General features: G+C 42.1%; 2 protein-coding genes across 2 annotated transcripts; one reads left to right on the top strand and one right to left on the bottom strand.

Annotated features, from left to right (window-relative positions):
- Positions 1–3,277: 3,277 nt before the first annotated feature.
- On the top strand, positions 3,278–15,288 carry LOC307271408 (coatomer subunit beta'-like). Its single transcript, XM_080053854.1, has 22 exons — positions 3,278–3,360; positions 4,056–4,193; positions 4,336–4,422; positions 4,655–4,781; positions 4,942–5,090; positions 5,594–5,740; positions 6,379–6,478; positions 6,595–6,737; positions 7,506–7,705; positions 8,348–8,458; positions 8,882–8,970; positions 9,097–9,203; positions 9,290–9,433; positions 9,735–9,865; positions 10,121–10,328; positions 10,699–10,809; positions 11,090–11,304; positions 11,407–11,499; positions 12,273–12,453; positions 12,665–12,736; positions 12,906–14,003; positions 14,334–15,288. The coding sequence occupies exons 1-22, from the start codon at positions 3,358–3,360 to the stop codon at positions 14,421–14,423; spliced, it is 3,744 nt and encodes a 1,247-aa protein (XP_079909980.1). The 5' UTR covers positions 3,278–3,357; the 3' UTR covers positions 14,424–15,288.
- Positions 15,289–15,348: 60 nt separating this feature from the next.
- mrps22 (mitochondrial ribosomal protein S22) lies at positions 15,349–20,347 on the bottom strand. Its single transcript, XM_080053855.1, has 8 exons — positions 20,216–20,347; positions 19,388–19,545; positions 18,984–19,148; positions 18,280–18,423; positions 17,257–17,340; positions 16,854–16,999; positions 16,321–16,429; positions 15,349–15,731 (listed from the first exon to the last, which is right to left on the bottom strand). The coding sequence occupies exons 1-8, from the start codon at positions 20,340–20,342 to the stop codon at positions 15,639–15,641; spliced, it is 1,026 nt and encodes a 341-aa protein (XP_079909981.1). The 5' UTR covers positions 20,343–20,347; the 3' UTR covers positions 15,349–15,638.
- Between the last annotated feature and the right edge of the window lie 814 nt (positions 20,348–21,161).

Below are 21,161 nucleotides of genomic sequence, written 5' to 3'. Positions count from 1 at the left end.
GACCCGGAACATAACAGGAGGGTTAATTAGGTACAATATGTACCACACATATGAGAAAGTCAATATTTCCCAGGACCAGCCTCTCGCACAGAAACATTTCAGAAAAGATACATTTATAGTACCTTTTCACTTTAAAGGTACAGTGTGTAATAAAGGTGTATGTTGGTGTCCTCTAGTGGTCAAAGTTATATCTAGTGGTCAAAGTTCTAGATTGCAATGCTCATTTCTACCAATCCAGTTTGGAGAATTTTCAGAAGTTAGTAGTTACTAAAGATGGCATCATCCACCAAAGCCTCAAGTATTTTCATAATATCTGATGAGTTGAAGATGTAGGCCTATTTAGTTATGTATTCTATTACCTAGGGGGCAAAACCCCTTTTTTTTGAAAAACAGACATGGAGCGTTGTAAAAGGTTGTTCACCAGAAATGATATCCAGGACCTTCAAGGATCCCAACCTGGGTGGACAACCTGGTCAACAAGCTGCTGGAAAGCTACAGGGGGCCGACATAGAGCATATCAGAACCACTGTTTAAGCGAATGGGGGTGGGCTAATAGGGAATTTTTTAAACTTATAGATATCATTATGAAACTTTGCAAGTTGATTACTGACATTAAAACAACAACTTTTCGTATTACAGTATTTTCCAAAAAGTTTGAATAAATATGACAAATCATCAATATCTTACTAATGATGCGTAAATTTGCATATCTGCAAAGCCCCAAAATCTAGATGTTGGACAAAAGCAGAGTCAATTTGTTATTAAATTTTGAAAACAAAACAAGTGTCCAACTGCCTGAAGCTTTTCCTAATCACAGTTCGAATTTGATCAATAACCCATAGAAAATGCATTTTTTACACTGTTTTTTCCAAGGGAATGTCTAGCCGTTTCCTAAAATACCAGCTGGAGACTCCAAAAGGACACATTTGGTCCATGGCACATGAAATGTAACTGTGTAAAAAATGTATTTTCAATGGGTTATTGATCAAATTTGAACTGTGATTAGGAAAGGCTTCAGGCAGTTGGACACTTGTTTTGTTTTCAAAATTTAAAAAGAAATTGACTTTGTTTTCTTCCAACATCTAGATTTTGGGGCTTTGCAGATATGCACATTTTCGCATCATTAGTAAGATATTGATGATTTTTCATATTTATTTAAACATTTTGGAAAATACTGTAATACAAAAAGTGTTTGTTTTATTGTCAGTAATCAACTGGCAAAGTTTCATAATGATATCTATAAGTTCAAAAAAATTCCCTATTAGCCCATCCCCATTCACCCCCATTTGCTTAAACAGTGGTTCTGATATGCTCTATGTCGGCCCGCTGTAGCTTTCCAGCAGCTTGTTGACCAGGTTGTCCACCCAGGTTGTGATCGTGGAAGGTCCTAGATGTCATTTTTGGTGAACAACCTTTTACAACGCTCCATGTCCATAAAATCACTTTGCCCCCTGGGTATATAGTACTTCTTCTTCGTCTTCCAACCATAGATAGTATTTATTATTTATTTATTTAACCTTTATTTATACTCGATATTTCATTGAGGGGTGACCCTCATTCACAATGATGTCGAGAAATAATACATATAATACCATATAACAGGTGCATTTCCGGCGGACACCCACTATATAAAAATGTGTTAGGTTGTTAAGTTTGTCCTTCCTGTGCTATGCCTAGCCTACTTTAGAAACATGGCAGCATCTGCTACTATGTAGATATGAAAAGCTCTTTCTAAGTAGCCTAGACACCCTTTACACACTGCACCTTTAATCACAAAACACCTTGTTCTCACTCTGAACAGTCATAAGCCTAGAACATGCAGTAGGCAGCCTACAAGTGTATATCCTAGTAGGCTAGCCTATGCAGTCTGTATATTTTGTAACTGACCCTTTTTAAGAAAGTTTTTTCTTATGTGAAAATGATGTAGCATTATTCATTATCTGAAGGCCTACACGAGTGGTATGTATAGGCTACAGAAGCACTCTGGCGATGCACTGCAAAAGAATGTCAAAGTAAAATAAGTTGAAGAAATCTAATATAAAAACCTACAAACTAACGTGTGTAAGATTGTAAGATGTGTGTGACAAAAGATCACAAGCTTGTTTTAGTCCATGCTCATATTGTTCCATTAGTTTAGTTAATTGTAAGTTAGTAGATTGTAAAGAATACAGTAAGGTGTAGCCTGCCATTTCATTTTTTGTAGTGGAACGCCTAGCGCGAGGAGCTCCCAGGTACAACATGTTCTGCTTCCCTGCCGGATCCTGAGCTGTTCCCCACAGGAAGCACTCTAGGATCCACGTCGCCAAAAGAAGCAGCGTCAAGTCACACAGCGACACAGACACTTTGACCAGACACGGGGCGTTCTGATTTCAAAATAAAAGTGCTACACGTATTAAAGTCCAAGATATATTTTTGAAGCCATCAAATAGGCTACTATAATAAAAAACAGCTGTAACACTTTGAAAGAACACCACTTACGACTTGTTTGTATTATAATGTTAAGATACACATAGGCTATGCAATGACGTGCATACATGGCCACTTGTTCTATTATTAATAAATGTAGCCTAATATAACTCTAAGCAGCCTTGATATAGGCCAACTGTAACTGTATGGTCTCGGCATAATGAACCAACTGTAGGTTATCTATATATATGTGGTTCTTATTTTTTTTACATTACAATGCACATTGTGGCTAAATGTATCCCGACCCTCCCACGCTCCGTTACACTTTAGGCTATTGTTATCCCTTGCATTGCCGTTGGTATACGGTATGTTAACTCTTCATATTAATACACTACGTCTATGAACCTGCTGCACCCATAGTGTTCTATTCTATTCTACTTTATTTTATACTACCATAATATTCTTATTCGTATGTCCATTCTGCATTATTAAGTCTTGTGTGTTTCTTCACACTTTTTGTAGAGCATTGTTGGAGACAGTCTAAGAAGCGAGCATGTCATTGCAAACAACTGCATCGGTATTTCTTAGGCATTATTACAATAAAATAATTTAGGACTTTCAACTTTGACACCGTTTTTGACCATTAATGGAGACAATGTTTTTTTAGTTTGTTTTCACCCCGTACTTGTTTATATAGCCCAGATAAACATATATCACTATTATACTACGTTTCTTCTTGGAACTGTAAACATCAAGGGCTAGTGGAAGTTGGAGTCATTTCAGATTATTATTATTATTTTATTGTTTTACTGCTTCTAGATTTATTGTGAAAACGATCACCGGATGTGGTTTTGTTTTTATTCCGATTCTCTTGGTTTCTCCATTGAGGTTGAGCGAAGAAGGTGGCCGGTCTCTCAGTGGACGGCACAGCACACTGACAGACGTGGAAACATGGTAGGCGGAACAAACAAACACACATTAATACTTTACTATAACTTTGTTTTGTGGGTTGATCGCCGTTCGGTCGTCCTGTTGTCGGTGGAACGTACGCGACAATGTGTGCGCACGATAGCTCACGATAGAAACTTTAACACACTCCGTCCAAAACATACCGGATAAGAAAGCAGACTACATGGAGGATGTTGCATAACAAATTGGACATTCTATGAGCAACACAGTTTAAAGTATTTTACAAAACCTGTCAGTTTTGCATAGTAGGACCAAGTGTTAAGATCCAACCCGTTGTATAAGCTGATAAATGAAAAGGCTACACGTCTCTCTATTGACTTGAACGGGCCTAGCCATAATGGAGCAGGCACGCATATGAAATGTTGAATGAGAAGTATCAACAGACACGCCCCCTTTATATATCTACCTCCTAAACCTGAAATAACAATGGATTATTAAAAAATGTTTAGGCCTTACAAGGTGTCACTGCATTGAAAGTGTCTGCATTGCAATCCATGCCTTTAATACTTCAGACGCAAGGCTGCTGGTCGTGTGTGTTATCAATGAACTAAATGAAAATCTTCTTGTGGAGGACATCTGCATACTGTTGAGATAGATAGAGTTGATGAATAACCTGGTTAGACTGATGCTCATCAATATCACTTGACGTTAATCTTTCTTCCGTTATGCATATCTCCTAGCCTCTGCGGTTGGACATCAAGCGTAGGCTAACGGCTCGGTCGGACCGGGTGAAGAGTGTGGACCTGCACCCCACCGAGCCATGGATGGTGGTCAGCCTGTACAGCGGCACTGTGGTGGTCTGGAACCATGAATCACAGGTCACTGTCAAGTCACTCGCACACACACAGTCCTATAATCACTCAATCACTTGTTTTGATGATCCAATGTAAATAATGTCAATCTGGTTTGAATCCTGCGTGTGTGTGTGTGTGTGTGTGTGTGTGTGTGTTTTTTGTGTAGACGATGGTGAAAACCTTCGAGCTGTGTGACCTGCCTGTCAGAGTGGCCAAGTTTGTAGCCAGGAAACACTGGATCATTGCCGGATCAGTAAGTACTGTAACTCAGTTAGTGCATTAATGTGTTTTTTTAATGTGTTGCCTTTCTTAATTGTTACACGCTAAAAAAATATTCAGATGAAAACTGAACACTTTAGGTCTGTATATAGCACTGACACACTACGGGCTCTTTAGCCAGTACCAATAGGCTCATAAACGATGCAGTTTTGAAAGTCATATGAATCGGGCCCAATACACTTGTCAATCTCTGTGTCTGTCTCCAGGATGACATGCTGATCCGTGTGTTCAACTACAACACTCTGGAGCGAGTTCACATGTTTGAGGCTCACGCTGACTATATCCGCTGCATCGCTGTCCACCCCACACAGCCCTACATCCTCACCAGCAGTGGTAAGAAAAGAACCGCAAGCTCCCAAAAACACACTTATCAGCACATGAGGGCTGCCTTCCAAAACAACTTGTCTAACTGTAACTTACGAGTGTAGCATGTTCAGTAAATACTTGACGTTTTCTTCTGTTTCATGTGTGTGTGTGTGTGTGTTTTTTTCAGATGACATGTTGATCAAGCTGTGGGACTGGGACCGGAAGTGGTCGTGTAGTCAAGTGTTCGAGGGACACACTCACTACGTCATGCAGATTGTCATCAACCCCAAAGACAACAACCAGTTTGCCAGCGCCTCTCTGGACAGAACCATTAAGGTATATTTACACACACACACACACAAACACACACACAACCACACTAACTCTCTCACACACACACACACACACACACACACACACACACAGACACACAAAAAAGCAAATGTTTGTAATAGCTTTAGGGCACAAACCAAAGGAGGCGTTATTCAGTCACGTCCAGTTTAGCTATACTTAAAAGTAACAAAAGGAGGGAGACTCTGGGGCACATCCAAAGGTAAGTAAAGGGTTTAAATTTTGAGAAACACCACCACCAACTACATTATTCCTGTCTGATACAGGATGTCAATCATCTTGATCAAGACCCCACAGTTTTGACAGACCTTACAGTGTCTTCTGATATTCACAATGCCTGCTCAAAATATCTTAATTCATTATTTCTCTCACAAAAAAAAACAGAGGCCTCGGTTAGCAAAATCTGCCACACATACAAATACACACACACACTCTCTCTCAGTCTCTCTCTCTCTCACACACACTCTCTCTCTCTGTTTCTGCTGTAGGTGTGGCAGCTGGGAGCCAAGACTGCCAACTTCACTCTGGAGGGCCACGAGAAGGGGGTGAACTGCATCGATTACTACAGCGGAGGAGACAAGCCCTACCTCATATCAGGGGCCGACGACCGTCTGGTCAAGATCTGGGACTATCAGGTAACAGACATTCTTGAACTATATTTTGTTGTTGCTCGGTATTCTGTAGCCCTGACACGCATCTCCCCATAATACAAATACAAAAAATAACCTCACATCATCACAGTGTTAACTACTTCTACATGCTTCAAATAGCTAATGGGCACATAGCGATCTTTTAAGAGATATTCAATACCTCTGCTGCCTGCCTTCTTCCACAGTATTTAGTAAGTATTATTTAGTTCTCAACATTTATACTTGTTTATGTTTGGGGAGCAGAAGTTGTAGGTGTAGTTCCATTTGTGGCGAAGGTAGCATCAGGAATTCATTTCTGCATCGCTATGCATACATAACATATCAAAATAAACATTAATGTACGGTTCATCATCTATTTAAGAAAAGCAAAATTGTTTAGTGAAAGTCAAGCATTCATTTAATATCTGAAATAAAATGTAATAAAACCTAAACAGTAAACACACATACGGTCCAGTGTAGCAGATAGCGTGTGGTGGATGCTATTGTTTTTCTGGATATTCAATGTAAAATATTGATAACAAACATACAGTCACACACACACAGATATATAAAGATTATTAGATATAAAAGTCATAGACCAGTGTTGTCGGTGTCATTGTATAACATGTGTCTTTATCTACCAGAACAAAACCTGTGTTCAGACCCTGGAGGGCCACGCCCAGAACGTGACCTGTGTGTGTTTCCATCCGGAGCTGCCCATCCTCCTCACAGGCTCTGAGGATGGTACGCTGTGCATCTGAATCACTCATTTTAGAATTACATGAAAGCCATCAAATCAATGGCCCAGGATCTGTGCAGTCTCTCCGTTCAATTTGGACCTCTCTGTTATTTCTCCATAGGCACGGTGCGAGTGTGGCACTCCAACACCTACCGACTGGAAAACACGCTCAACTATGGCATGGAGAGGGTGTGGTGTATAAGCGGGCAGCCTGGCTCCAACAGTGTGGCTATGGGCTACGATGAAGGCAGCATCATCATCAAGGTACACTGTTCTATTGCATTAGAAAGCTGTCGTGAAATGTTTTAATTTCCATGTGTCACATTTGAAGCAATACACACTATACAGGTTTTATCTATACCTAATACCTCTATAAAAGTTAAGGGTCATGGTCTTACTATATATAGAGAGACTGTAAACACATAGGACACATACATACACAGGACTTGCATTTTGATAGCCATCCTAATTTATTAAGTACAGTTTATTCCCAATTTCGGTCAGCCACCTTAACCTTGTTGACCAGTTCCTATCAGCGGCCTATTGGAAGTCTCTTTTGTCAATGGGTCCCTGAGGACAGCCCTTGGGAACCACTGATTTAGTGGAATAATGGTCCTAATCTCTTGTTAAGAGAAAATTGAACGTTAGCGTTTTGAGCTGCAGACAGCGTTTCCGGTTATTAAATCCCACAAATCCCCAGAGAAAATAGAGGACATGACCTCTCTCTCCCCGATAGCAGCTAGAGGCAGTCATGTAATACCCCATCCGTTGCACTATATTACTTCTTATAGGAGATTAAGTTCTGTAAGCTGAAGGAATATTGGTTGACCTGTGATATTTAATGTGAGACACTGCAGGTGAATAGGGTTACATTTGTAACTTATAGATATCATCAGGAAACCTTGTGTATTACTTGCATTAAAACAATAATGTTGGCAATATCTAACTAATTATGGCTACATTTGCATATATTATATTACATATATATCCTTTTGTCGTCTATCTAACACCTCATGGTCCTCTCTGTCTCAGCTGGGTCGGGAGGAGCCCTCTATGTCCATGGACTCCAGTGGGAAGGTGATGTGGGCGCGTCACTCTGATGTGCAGCAGGCCAACCTGAAGGCCATGGGAGAGGCTGAGATCAAGGACGGGGAGAGGCTGGCTCTGGGGGTCAAAGACATGGGCAGCTGTGAGATCTATCCTCAGACCATCCAACACAGCCCCAACGGGAGGTGAGGCAGTGCGCTATGGGTGGAAGCTGGACTGATTTTCTCCCCCTTTACCATTATGAACTGGTGTCTGTTTTACACATATTTTTATCATATAATTTCGACAGTGTCTTTGTCGCCCAACACCAAATGTTTGTGCTGGATTTACCTATGAGCAGCTGTATAACAATTTAGCTCTATATTCATATACACCCACATTTATCTGGCACTTTCAGCACCATAGAGAAAATCATGTACTTTTTTGTACTTATTTTGCTGTTTTGATCTTTTGAGAGATGTTTATAGTTTTTTTTATGATGAGGTAACACCACATTACATTTGTGTTTATACGTAATGTGGCTAAATACATACATAGCCAGTAACATAGCATGAAACCTGGACTGTACTGTATGTTTGCGTCTTACCACAATGTGATAACCTAGGACCATAGCTCAATGCATATACTGTATATAATGGCGCTTTTCCACCGCATGGTATCAGCTCGACTCGACTCGACTCAACTCGCATTTTTGGCGTTTCCACCGCAATTTCATAATGGTGCATAACTGCCTACCTGCATGCCTTTTGATTCTTGTGTGTATTGTCCTTTAGTTGAGATTTTAAAATATAGATTTATATTCCGGATGTGTTTGTGTTTTTTTACAGATTCGTAGTGGTGTGTGGAGACGGAGAGTACATCATCTACACCGCCATGGCTCTGAGAAACAAGTGCTTTGGCACAGCTCAAGAGTTTGTCTGGGCACATGACTCCTCAGGGTAAGTTATAAATGGTTTAAAGAAGTTCAAATGGGGAACTACACTTATTCGCTTTCTGGCAGAGAGTTTGATAAGAATATCAATACCATTCCCTCACATATGTCCACTAAATAGGACACCAGAACCAGTGGCTAATTAGCATAGCTTAGCATACTTCCTGGAAACACTAGGGAAACGGCTTGCCTGGCTTGTCTTTACAATAGGCAAAGCTACATTAACATTCCTTGGCTTTGGTTTCTCATTTAGCATACAGAGATGAGAGTATTTATTTACCTTTTTTAAGTTTCATTAGTAAGCATAAAAGTGAATTTCCCGAAATGTTGAACTAGTTGTAACTGTAAATCATATGTAATTTAAGAAGTTCATGTTATTCTGCGATGTGGTGAGGTCCATTATAATCAAGACTGTTAATCATTTGCACAGGTACGCAGTCAGGGAAGGGAACAGCATGGTCAAACTATTTAAGAACTTCAAACAGAAGAAGGCTTTTAAACCTGACTTTGGGGCTGAAGGTGAGCTTCATTTCCTATTTTGTCATTTGACATGACAGGTGTCTTGTGTGTGTGTGTTAAAATACATCATGTATATGGGTGCACGTCTGTGTGTAATGCTTAGTATCCTGCCATGATGTGCTACAGGCATCTTTGGAGGCTTCTTACTGGGAGTGAGGTCAAACAGCGGCTTGGCCTTCTTCGACTGGGAGAACGCTGAACTGATCCGTCGTATCGAGATCCTACCCAAACACGTGAGTTATAATCTTATGGTTCTAACATGTGCAGCAGTCCACTGTATCTATGGCCCTCTCATAATGCCTTGTCTGCCTGTCTTTAGATCTTCTGGTCGGACTCTGGGGAGCTTGTGTGTATTGCTACAGATGAGTCATTCTTTGTGCTGCGCTACCTCCCGGAGAAGGTGGCAGCGGCCCAGGAGTCCAAGGAGCCCATGGCAGAAGATGGGATAGAGGACGCTTTCGAGGTCAGAGATCCGTAGTAGTGTTTTTTACTCAAATTCTGTGCAGGGATTTATTTTGCAGAATTTAACACACATGATGAAAAATGAAAAAAAAAAAAAAATTAGCTTGACAAAGTGTTTGCCAGCATTTGTTGTCATTATTTGGTATGGAATCTAATTTATGGTAACATGCCATTTTTTTGTCATAGAAGATGAAGATTATCTGCAGAGGAATTCTGCATGTAAATGATGAGAAATTAAGACATTGTAAGTATTTATTTCCAATGCTTATTTGTGTCTACCCTTGTTTCTCACTGATGACCAGGTGTTGGGGGAGATCTCAGAGGTGGTGAAGACGGGGGTCTGGGTGGGAGACTGCTTCATCTTCACCAGCTCTCTGAACAGACTGAACTACTACGTCGGGGGAGAGATCATCACCATTGCTCACCTGGACAGGTAAGACGCTACGTGGTAGACCAAATCGGCCCTGTCCCCGGCAATGCATGCTTGGAAAACCAGCTGTATGGTTTTGTATCTATTTGGGTTCTCGTGCCTGCGACATTTCTCCTGTCATTGTATTGTGTCAATAAGCAATACCATAAATAATTTGCTAGTGAAGTGCCTTTAAAGCTGATGTGTGTCTCTCTCTCTCTGTCTGTCTGTCTGTCTGTCTGTCTGTCTGTCTGTCTGTCTGTCTGTCTGTCCTTGTAGGACCATGTATCTGCTGGGCTACATCCCCAAGGACGACCGTCTCTACCTGGGAGACAAGGAGCTTAGCATCATCAGCTACTCCCTGCTGCTCTCAGTGCTGGAGTACCAGACCGCCGTCATGAGGAGGGACTTCAGCACGGCCGACAAGGTCCTACCCACAATCCCTAGGGAGCAGAGGATCAGGGTAGCCCACTTCTTGGAGAAACAGGTACGTTTGTCCTGCAAGCTTCTTTCTCTGCAGCTCTGTGCTTTTTTCTCTCTGCTCGTGAACTGAGTGTAAATGCAGGGGTTTGGATGGATGAATAATTCACAGAACATCGGGCGGCCAGATGGAACCTTTGGGCAGAATTCTTATGTGTTTCTTCTTGTATAATATATTTATCGTGGGAAGGGTTTTTTGCTTCTCACACGCGGTCTCTTCTACCACATCCCTTATTCACATTCGCACAACTCTCACATAACCACTTTCCCACCACCGTTGGCCACTGGGCTCTACAAAAAAAGACCCAAGACAGAGCAGTAGAATGTGGAATAAAAAAATGCTAAAGAACTGTTCAATGTGTTTCCTTGTGTTTTAGGGCTTCAAACAGCAGGCCCTGGCTGTTTCCACCGACGCAGAACACAAGTTTGACCTGGCCCTGCAGCTGGGAGAGATCAAGATAGCCTACCAACTGGCTGAGGAGGCAGAGGTCAGAGCACGCACGCACACAAAGACCAGACAAAAGCTGTTACCCAAACCCATACAGAGGAATTATGAGCTTATATCAAGTATCATTCAAGTATTCTTACATTAGCAGCTGTTTCCTACAAATGATAATACGAATATATATAGAATTGGTCATTTTTACTTAGACAGGGTGAGTCACCACACCCCAGCATCACAGTATATTGATGAGGTCCATGCGTTTCCTCCTGTGATAATCCTCTCTCTCCTGTCTCTTTGGCACCTTGGGCATGCGGGGGCTCCAGTCAGAGCACAAATGGAAGCAGTTGGCCGAGCTGGCCACTGCAAAGTGCCAGTTCAGCTTGGCCCAGGAGTGTCTGCACCATGCTCAGGATTATGGGGGATTACTGCTGCTGGCCACGGCCTCAGGCAACACAGACATGGTGGGCAAACTGGCCGAGGGGACAGAGAGGGACGGCAAGACCAATGTGGCCTTCCTCGCTTACTATCTGCAGGGGAGGTGAGTGGAAGATAGTGATCCAAATCCAAATGTTTCACTGAGCTTGTTGTCTGTATTTCTACCTTATTTTCGTCATCGCCACTTTTTTTTGCATCTGCCCAGAATGGACAAATGTCTGGACCTCCTGATCAAAACAGACCGCTTGCCAGAGGCTGCATTCCTGGCGAGGACATATCTGCCCAGCCATGTGTCGAGGTAAAGATGTTTCTGTTGGGTGCACACAGCCTGGGCATGAATTTAGTTCTCAAGCTATACTGGCTTACGTGTCCTGCAGAACCTTTGCACATACCAGACTGCATGGAATTATTGGAAAGTATTAGGGCCACGGGAGAGAAATGAGGGGAGGAAGGTGTTGTGTTGCTTTGCACTTCAATAATAAAGTCAAAATGTCAAAAATAAAGTTGAAATACAATTTCGTTGATAAATTCGAAATGTTGAGGAATAAACTGGACAGTTCAAGACTGAGTTTAAATTGGGAAAGATGTTGACAGATTAGAACTTCCGGTATCAATAACTCCTAAAAACACAGTTGTCTTTGCTATCGTCTAAGCTCAAACTATTAACATTGCTCTCAGGCAGCAGGCTGTGAGACGAGACACATTGACAGTTGATTAGGTGCAACACCAAAGGGAAAAATATTCAATACCTTGACTCTTGTACAGTGCAGTGCAGTCATTTCATTCTTGACATTTAGACTGTTTTCAATAGATTGTATTACAACTGTATACTTAACATTTAAACTGTATTTTTAAAGTGCATAATAACATACCTCTAATTTATCTCTCTTGTGGCCCTAATACTTACTACCTTAAGTTTGACTCGAATTTGTAATAACTGTTCTTTTTCCCCCAGAGGATTACAAAATGTACAAAGTTTTAATCAGAACGTGTGAAAGATTATAGTATTCCTTAAAGGTTTACACAATTGGATCATGTGTGTATTGACACCACTCTTCCCTATACCTCCAGGGTGGTGAAGCTGTGGAAGGAGAGTCTGTCCAAGGTTAACCAGAAGGCAGCAGATGCTCTGGCCGACCCCAGCCAGTACGGCAACCTGTTCCCCGGCCTCCAGCAAGCCCTGCTGGCCGAGCACTACCTCAAGGAGACTCATGTCGGGGTCAGGCCCGCTGCAGAATACTCACTCATTATGGTCAGTGCAACGCAGAGGAACTTAACATGAAAACTTTAAAAGGTCAAGGAGGGGGTTATATGCTCGATTATTTACAACACTCGGGTTCACTTTGTAAAATGTTCCTGTTCTCTTGGTCATTTGTTGAATTGGGTATTAGTAGTATTATTAACTGCTCATACCTTGGGCATCGTGTCTGTGATTACATTGTGTCTGTCTCTCTATTCTTCAGCCAAACGAGGACCGTAATGTTCTGGAGGAATCTGCAGCTTTTGTGCCGAAAGGAGACATCGCTGGCCTAGAGGTGAGGATGAGAACCTTCACATCTGCCTACATTCATTTACAAAATGCCCTGTTTGCATTACTATCCTTCAGCCACAACTCACATAGGGTGTCTGGGGTATCAATAAATGATTTTGCTCTTTTAAGATGTTACTTAATTCTTGACTCTACTCTAATTCTTCTACATACAGGGAGTGGTGGAGAGCATGAATGAAATGGTCTTAGCAGCATCAGTGACGGAGGCTACACCAGCAGAAGCCATAGAAGTGGAGGAACCCATTCCAATAAAACAGGAGATCATGGAACCTGTTTCGAAAACAGAAGAAGAAGAAGAAGAAGAAGAGGAAGAACCCATTCCACCTGAACAGGAGATCACTGAACCTGTTCCAACAATAGCAGAAGAGCCCATCCCAAGAGCAGCATCCCCTCCGCCGGTCACAGTAACAGAAGAGCCTGTTGTTGAACCAAAACAAGCAGAATTTGTGTCGTTCGAGGAGGATTCGGCCTCTGTTGAGGAAGACATTTTGGAGCCCACCGTAGAGATCACCCCCGTAGAGCCAGAGGTGGTACAGTCCAGTCCGGTGGAAGATGTCGTATCATCGGTTGAGACGAGTGTTCAGGAAATACCTCCAGCGGATGACTTGGTCTGCGTTTCTGAATCCCCTGTAACCGAGACAACACCGGAGACCCTCGTGGCAACAGAAGAGACGCCAAGCGAGACGGAGCCTGCAGAAACCGTAGCAACGCAGGACCTCCTGGTCAGCACTAGTCCGACAGCTGATGACGATGTGTTGGAATCTATAGCAACTGTTGAAATGCGGGCTAAGTTCGAAGATCTCGAAATCATCTCTGTAGAAGCACCAACCCTGGTAGATACAGCAGCAGAGGAGACTCTGCTCACTGAGGAACTCCTTTCTGAAGCGGTACCATCGCCCGTAGCAGCAGCAGTGGTTGAGGAGCTCATATCCTTTGGGAACACACCCAGTCCAGTGTTGGATGTACCTCCTCCTGCTCAAGTCCAAACCTTCCCAGATCTGGCCCTGGATCCACCACTGGACCTACTCGGAGGTATGATGCCAGTATTGATGCCAGTCCAAGCGCAAGAACCGGAACAAGAGGAACAGACCACAGCACTCCCATTAAAGCCTGAGGGGCACCAGGAGCCTGCAGTGACTCTACAGGCTGAGCCAGAGGTCATATCTCCAGTAGCAGCTCCAGCAGAGGAGGCAGGCCCAGAGGAACCAGCCGAGGAGCCTGCAGAAGACCTCGAGGATGAGATGAACGACGAGGTAAACATTAGTTTTTAACTTGTGTAAAATTTACTTTTTAATAATTGTACATAGACAGAGATATCTTGTAAGGCAAGAACATTATTTTTTCAATTACATTTTTAGAATTGTGGCTATTATGCTACCAGAACATGTCCTCTTTCATACTAGTATAATGTACATTAAGGTGTTTATTTTCCTAAACCTTGTCCGTTTGCGTCTGTATACGTCTGCTATACAACCATCGCTAACAGCCATTATCTCAACATTAGTTTTTTTTCCCAAAATGGAACCCTATTCACCTGCAGTGTCTCGTCTTAATGCAACTCTTTCTGTCTCCCTACCTTGCAGGGCCTGGATGATCTGGACCTGGACAATTTTGACCTGGAAGACATCGACACATCAGATGTTAACCTGGACGAGGATTTCTTGAGTGAATAGGAATAGAAATCTGTTCTGAGTGTTTTTAACAGTGACCAAAGAACCCAATAGGCTGTTTTTCCCCAGCCAACGATATGCTGTCAACAGACTGAAAAGCCTGTATGTTTGTGGTACTATGGTATGAAGTTGTTCTACAGTACACCTCCGAGAAGACAGGTTTAACTTCATATAAAGACACATTCCGACTTGTCCATTCTGTGTTAAGCCTGGGAGAGACCAAACCCATGCAGTGGCCTTCTGTTGCTAAAGTAAGGAAAGGAGTGATATGTATGATCTTTTTTTTTTTTTTAAACAACACATATGCTAATAAAACACTTCTTCCATTGTGACGGTTGGTGTTACAGAGTGCTTTCAAGTCCATAATTGAAGTGTCAGTTTACATTGTGTGTTCTAGGGGTATGTTGCTAATTTCCATGTGCCTTAATGAATCACCAGTTGACTGCAGTGTACACACCCTCAGTGCCTCCACCACTTTTGATCAGGGTGTTACCCAGGCCATTTGGGAATTCTTCAAAGTTTAAATATTGCTTTCATACTTGGTGTAATAAAAAAAATTCTACAATCCGCTTGTTGGATGAGAGCAAACAAGGCTGCCCGTCTTCCAAGGGCCATGATTTGTACGTGTATTCAAAGATGTTGAACAAGCCCACAGTCTCGACAATTTTCGGTATTTTTCTTTTTAATACCTTTTTGTTTACAGGTGCATATTTACTTCTCAAAGCTTGTATCAATACACCACTACTGCCTTGAGTTTATCAGATCTGATCTGAAAATCAACAGTATTGTTTTTGTAAACGGGTGACTGTTTTTCCCCCTTTTTTAACAGACGGATGATGATGTGTATCCGGACTTGATTACAGTATCAATAAAGTCTTCCATGTTGTCCAGGCCGCCATGTCATTTCACAGCAAGAATGTGTCATTCAACTACAAAGATCTTTATTTTGTTATGTACAAATTTAATTGACATGATTTGACTCAACACATCCGATTTGGCTTCGAGGTCCAAATGAAATACACAGACAGTAACAGAGCATTTTACAACACTTTCTCTACATGGATATATGATAAAACTTGGCGCGTCTTACAAGCTGTTTGAATTCTTCAATTCGATGGAAGTGAAGTGTATAGCTTTGATATTTTCACATGGGAGGTCACTCTCGGTCTGTTCCTTATTGTGGATGAATTTGTATATTTCTATCTATCAGTGGGCCAGTCAGGAAGCAGAGCTCTTCTCAGCCATCTGTTCGAAAGCCTGCAGGGCCAGCTCGATGTAGCCCGACCTCTGGGACTCTTTCTGGGCATAGATCTGCACGGACAAGGGTCACAGGTCAGAAACATTGAGGAGAAAGAGGTCATCCAAAATTTTATTTGCGGTCTGGGCTGTGCAACAGAAAAAAAAAAGCTATTTCTAAAAGTGAAATCCTAGTATCGAATTGTTTTGGTGGCAGACTAATACAACACAGCTAAGCATGTGCTCCACAATGAAGCGTGACTGAATAAGAGGCTGTGGGCGATAAGAGACTGCAGCAGGCAGACGCTTCTCCTGCCGCTAACCTTTCGCATTAAATGGCTGTCACTCCCAATGTTCCCTCCCCACTGCTTCAAGGCCAAGGGGGGCTGTGAGCGCTAATAAGGCCTGATGTGTCCCGGGCTTGGCCCCTCAGTTCCCACGCCTGAGACAAACCCAAACCCCTCGCAGGGGAAACCTAAGATGAGAAGGCCTGGGCTTGACCTCCAAAGAGCTACACAGACTCCTGATTTTACTCTTAATACCCCAGGGGACACAATTTTAGATGACCTTGACAATTTGTGGATCAGATGACGAGGCATAATATACACAGAGCAAATTGAATAGAAGTGTAAAATAGAGCCGAGGAGAGTTGTGCGTTTCTCACCTTAACCAGGTCGGTTCCAGAGGCCTGCTGGCTGGCAGCTTCCTGGGCAGACTCACTGAGGGGGTGGACCATGTGGAACAGAGACACTAGGCTCACTGCATCCTGGAGCCTGGAAAACACACACACAGACACACAGGGGGCTTAGCTCTTTGCCAACATGTACAGTATATGTGACCTTGCTCAATTTAAAATCAGGTTACCATGTACATCGTAGCAGCAGTGTAGCCCGCTGATTATTCAATAAAGAGAAAAAAAACACCAGACAATAAACTCTTACAATAGACTCTTCACGCTTGCAGAGGTGACAGTGACTGTTACACAGCAGTTTATCTTGTGCACGGAAATTATTCTGTGGACCAGTCAATAGACTGCTGTATGTAGTTTCATTGTTGGGACCCTTTGGGACGTCTTGGTACCCCAATGAAAGGGTGACAAAACTGTGTGGCGCGGTTAGCTTATTTTGGTATCCTTCTCAATTTTTGACTTTGTAAACGTAAATAAATGCATTCATCACACACACAAAAAAAACTCACAGCTCTTTCTTCAGGGTGTCTATTAGAAGGCTGTCCACCCTGCGAGCGTTGAGCAGGTACCACGCCATGCCTCCGAAATGTCTGGTGGAGCGCAGTAGCTCATATTTGCCGTGCTTGTCAAGGTCCTCGTAAGTGGCTGCATGAACCTAGACACATGTATAATGGGAAAGGTGATCCAAAATTCACCTCGCACTGCAGATACTCAGCGCATTGTCTTCACATTAAATTCCTAAATGTCCAACCTATTTTTTAACACTTCATATCAAGTTACCCAAAGCAAATACAGAGAGCGAGTGGAAATGTCATGGTATAACAGGCTAGATAAATATATGTACAGTCTACAGATTTCAGTGCAATTTGGTGATCGGGTCAGAATAACAGGGAAACATCGATGTTATCTTACCCTGATGTATTCTGAGGAGTCTGGTTCAAATTGGACCAGACACATGTCCAACACATCCTCATGGCGGTCCTGGGAAAACACCATCTAATGGAGAGACACACATAGAAATAACTGAAAATAGGTACAGAATGAAATTATTTTCAGTACCAACATTTTATATCAGCCATAGCAGAGGAATCACGGCTGTAATTAAAAAGGTACCCTTAATTGTTTAGCCTCTATTGGTAATAAGGGGTCCGTCCCCATTTTGTTTGTCCTGTGCAGATGCACAATGACACAGATGCATGTGCACATAGGTGACAAGATACACATTACTGGAGTTTCACATTATTCTGCTGATCACCGATGAGGTTATGGTAACACACATCAATGCACCAACAGGGAGAGAGAGAAGACTGCAAGCAATTACATAGTGATGTAAACAATACACAATCTTAAATTATATTTAAAAAAGTCCACTTGCTCATTTTTAAGGAGGAAGATGCATTAAACACGTCTGGATTAGAAGGACACACACTTAAAAACAGAAACCATGGCTTTGATCCATTGAAGTGTCTCGGTGATAAATAATAAATGTCCCAAATGCCGTGATCCAGCATGTAACAATAGAGGGGACGGCTGACATTTATGCAGTCAGGATTCTTGTTAATGACACCTGTGTGTATTTGTCCATGCCCAAATGTATGCTGTTCCTATTGCATACCTGTGTCAGTTAGTTCAATATCACACAGTAGTTCTACATACAGACAATGCAGTGTGCCCACCTTTGAAACCTCAAAAATGTCACCATGCACACTAAAACACTTTGAAGAGTGTTGATGATGTTCACTTTTGTCCCACAAAGGAAATGCAGGGGCTGCTCAGAACAACAAGTAGACCAGTAAAGAATATCCAGATGTTACTAGCCCCAAATAATGTAGAATCTTCATATCTTCTGGGCTGTAGTTCATAAAGGTAGGGTAGTTAAAGTGAAGGAGTTAGCAGGCAGGGATAAGAGTAGCCTGTTATGATGAGGAGCCTTACCTTGAGGTTCTCCTCTTTGAAGATGAGAGGTGCTGTGAGTTTGCGTCCTTCTTTGGGGAAGTAGACCTGAACCAGCCGGTCTCTCTCCTCCCAGTTGGCCTTCCTAAGGGTCCCGTCAGGCTCCCGTACTACAATGAACCTCTCCTGGGGAGATCAAAGCACATACAGTGTAAAGGGATGTAGTTGAGAAAAGTCAAGGTCGAGAATCCATTAACAAAAGGTGGAAATAGTGATTCTGGAGAATACTTGTTGTCGAAATGACTTTATATCACTAAATGTATCCCAACATTCCACTTCATGTCCGTACAGTGTGTGTGCTGAAAAACAAGCTGGTGTTTATACACAGCCTAGGCTCTTGAAACTGGTATGTAAACAAAGAAGGCCAACCGTAGCCAGCAACATGACCGTTTACAGACGGTTTAACACCGGATTTTTTTTCCACCATGCACACACACACACACAGTGTACACACACACACACACCAAATTGAGAGGAGATATTCACTGATTTTGACATGAACTGACCTTTACAACAAGCTATGGTGAGTTTAACAAAACTAAATGTAGGACTTGTGGACGTTTAAAATATGAATTGGAATCAAAAGGTAGAAAAAAAAATCATTTTTCATTTTACTTTGGCATGAATTACAAAATCACCCATCTGACCCATAGTTACACATATACACACAAAAACAATGTGCCTACCCTGTGAGGGATGTTGTAGGTGATGTCGGTGAAGACATATTTGGCTGTGTCCATGCCCTCCAGCAGCTTGTCCTCAGACAGCACATCACTGATGGGCTTCCTCTCCTGCAGGACGGGGGGCATCTGCAGCAGCTTCTTAGCCTGCTCCGTGGCTAGCTCGGCAGCCTGGGAACGAGAGAAAACACACACACACACACACACACACACACACACACACACACACACACACACACACACACACACACACACACACACACACACACACACACACACACACACACACACACACACACACACACACACACACACACACACACACACACACGGGGGAGGGGCCGGATTAGACAGGTGTTACTGTGACGTATGATAGAGAAGGGGATATTGTGGTGTATTTCAATGGGCACCTGCTCAAGTTGCTCATCTGTCAGGAGTTTGTACGCTGGCGGGGTCAGCTCCTGTTTCATGGGTCGGAACACCTTCTGCAGGTCCAGGCCTGTTATCCTGCCGAGGATGTCCTGCACAGCTGCATCTGTGAACTGGGGCTTTGCATTGTCTGACAGGGCTGCAGAACATAATAGAAAGGAGAAATACATCCATGAATGTAAGCACTCAAAAGGTAACTATCTATCTCATTACAAATGGTCTAAAAACATGTTGTGCTTTTAAAGCTACAGTGACTGGTTAAGACAGGAAAAGTGCCGTAAGTATAATGAGTCAGCTTTGCAATCCAATACATTATGTTGTACAACTTGAACTGAAGACAGACCAGACTCTATGCAAATATTGACACTATTTTGCTCTTAAGTTATTGACAAAAGTTAAACATAAGACGGTTCTAGAATAATACGACAAGCTGGTACAACTTTAAAATTAAAACCTAACTGTCATTATCCATTTTTTGGCCATAATGTGTCATCTTCATTCCTTGACAGTCAGGTTAACGCTGCGAACAACTAGCACATTAGCCATTAAGATTGCATTGTATTACATAGCTGCTAACGCTTCATTATCAACAGTATAGCCGAACTAAAAGAAAAACTCTAATTATTTGTTAAATATGCCGACCACTCTTATACACGCCTTTACCAATATGTAAGTTAATTGTAAACTGACCGATGTGTTAAGAGAGTTTGAGAAGGGAAGTATCGAGGCTAACGAAACATGCTACAAGGTCAGTGTTGTAGTTAAGCAAATCATTAAATTACAATGGCATTCATTGCATTATAACATACCCTTGTCTTGTGTTCCACTACAAAGCGTCCTTGCGGTACACCTGACCAGAATTTGCTTGCCCTTTTGGACATGTTTTACCCGTGAGTAGCTGCGAAACAAGCACCTCGCTGTACCGAGCGCCGCCATGTTTGTTATTACCTCATCTAGGCGACGTGACCTTTCAACTAACAGTTCAGGAAAGCACTGATGGGATATGTAGTCTTGAAGTGTGTGTTTGTGTGGACGGTCAAGTCGTTTAATTTGTTTATTTTGCTTTCCCACGGCCTATCATGGGCCAATCTATCAACATCCTAACAGACAAAACAAGCAGGGCAAGAAGAAAACGACATTTTGGATTCAATGCGTGCTCGGTAGCTATTTTTAAATCGGGCCCCTTTTTAATAGCCTGTAGCCTACATTTCCTAAAACAACATTTACTTCATGAGCCTGTGTGGAAAAAATAAATGAAACGTTTTAAAACAAAAGTGTGTTACACCAACAAAGAAAATGTAGCAAAAACAAAAATTCATAAATAAATAGGCCGTAGCCTATACATTTATTTAATATTTTACCATAATATCTAAGTCAATTATTTTATTTAAATATTTTCACATATAAATCATTGGTATTTGAAATGCATGTACAATTAAATAATGAATATCAGTACAAAAAAAATTAAAAGTCAGTTGAAATGCTATTTATGATCACCAGGTGGCACTATGTGACCAAATATCCTGACAAGCCTGCAACGCCTGCACAAGATGATCCCCAGTAAAGTATTCTACTCTTGCTCTCGGTGAGTGCAGTTAGACATAATGCTCAATTTTACATCTTGTATGTTTAATATCAGAGTCTCAAAGCCTCTTTTGTCTATCTCCTTGGTGGCTTAGTTTTGTGTAGCCTACACACATTCCTGACTAGTTATTACGGTCTGTTCTTGAATCGACTGATAACTTATTTTCTTTT

The sequence above is a fragment of the Ammodytes marinus genome (assembly GCF_949987685.1).
Source record: "Ammodytes marinus genome assembly, chromosome: 3".
In the NCBI taxonomy this organism is placed as follows: domain Eukaryota; kingdom Metazoa; phylum Chordata; class Actinopteri; order Uranoscopiformes; family Ammodytidae; genus Ammodytes; species Ammodytes marinus.
Note: the sequence above shows the minus strand (reverse complement) of the source record. Positions and strands in the feature narration are given on the sequence as shown.

Coding starts and splice junctions, on each gene's coding strand:
- LOC307271408 (XM_080053854.1), top strand. Junction 4,194..4,335: donor TCTGGAACCATGAATCACAG/GTCACTGTCAAG, acceptor TTTTTTGTGTAG/ACGATGGTGAAAACCTTCGA. Junction 9,204..9,289: donor TCGAGATCCTACCCAAACAC/GTGAGTTATAAT, acceptor GCCTGTCTTTAG/ATCTTCTGGTCGGACTCTGG.
- mrps22 (XM_080053855.1), bottom strand. CDS start 20,342: ATGGCGGCGCTCGGTACAGCGAGGTGCTTGTTTCGCAGCTACTCACGG. Junction 18,424..18,983: donor CCTACAACATCCCTCACAGG/GTAGGCACATTG, acceptor TGATCTCCCCAG/GAGAGGTTCATTGTAGTACG. Junction 17,341..18,279: donor TCAAAGAGGAGAACCTCAAG/GTAAGGCTCCTC, acceptor TCTCTCCATTAG/ATGGTGTTTTCCCAGGACCG.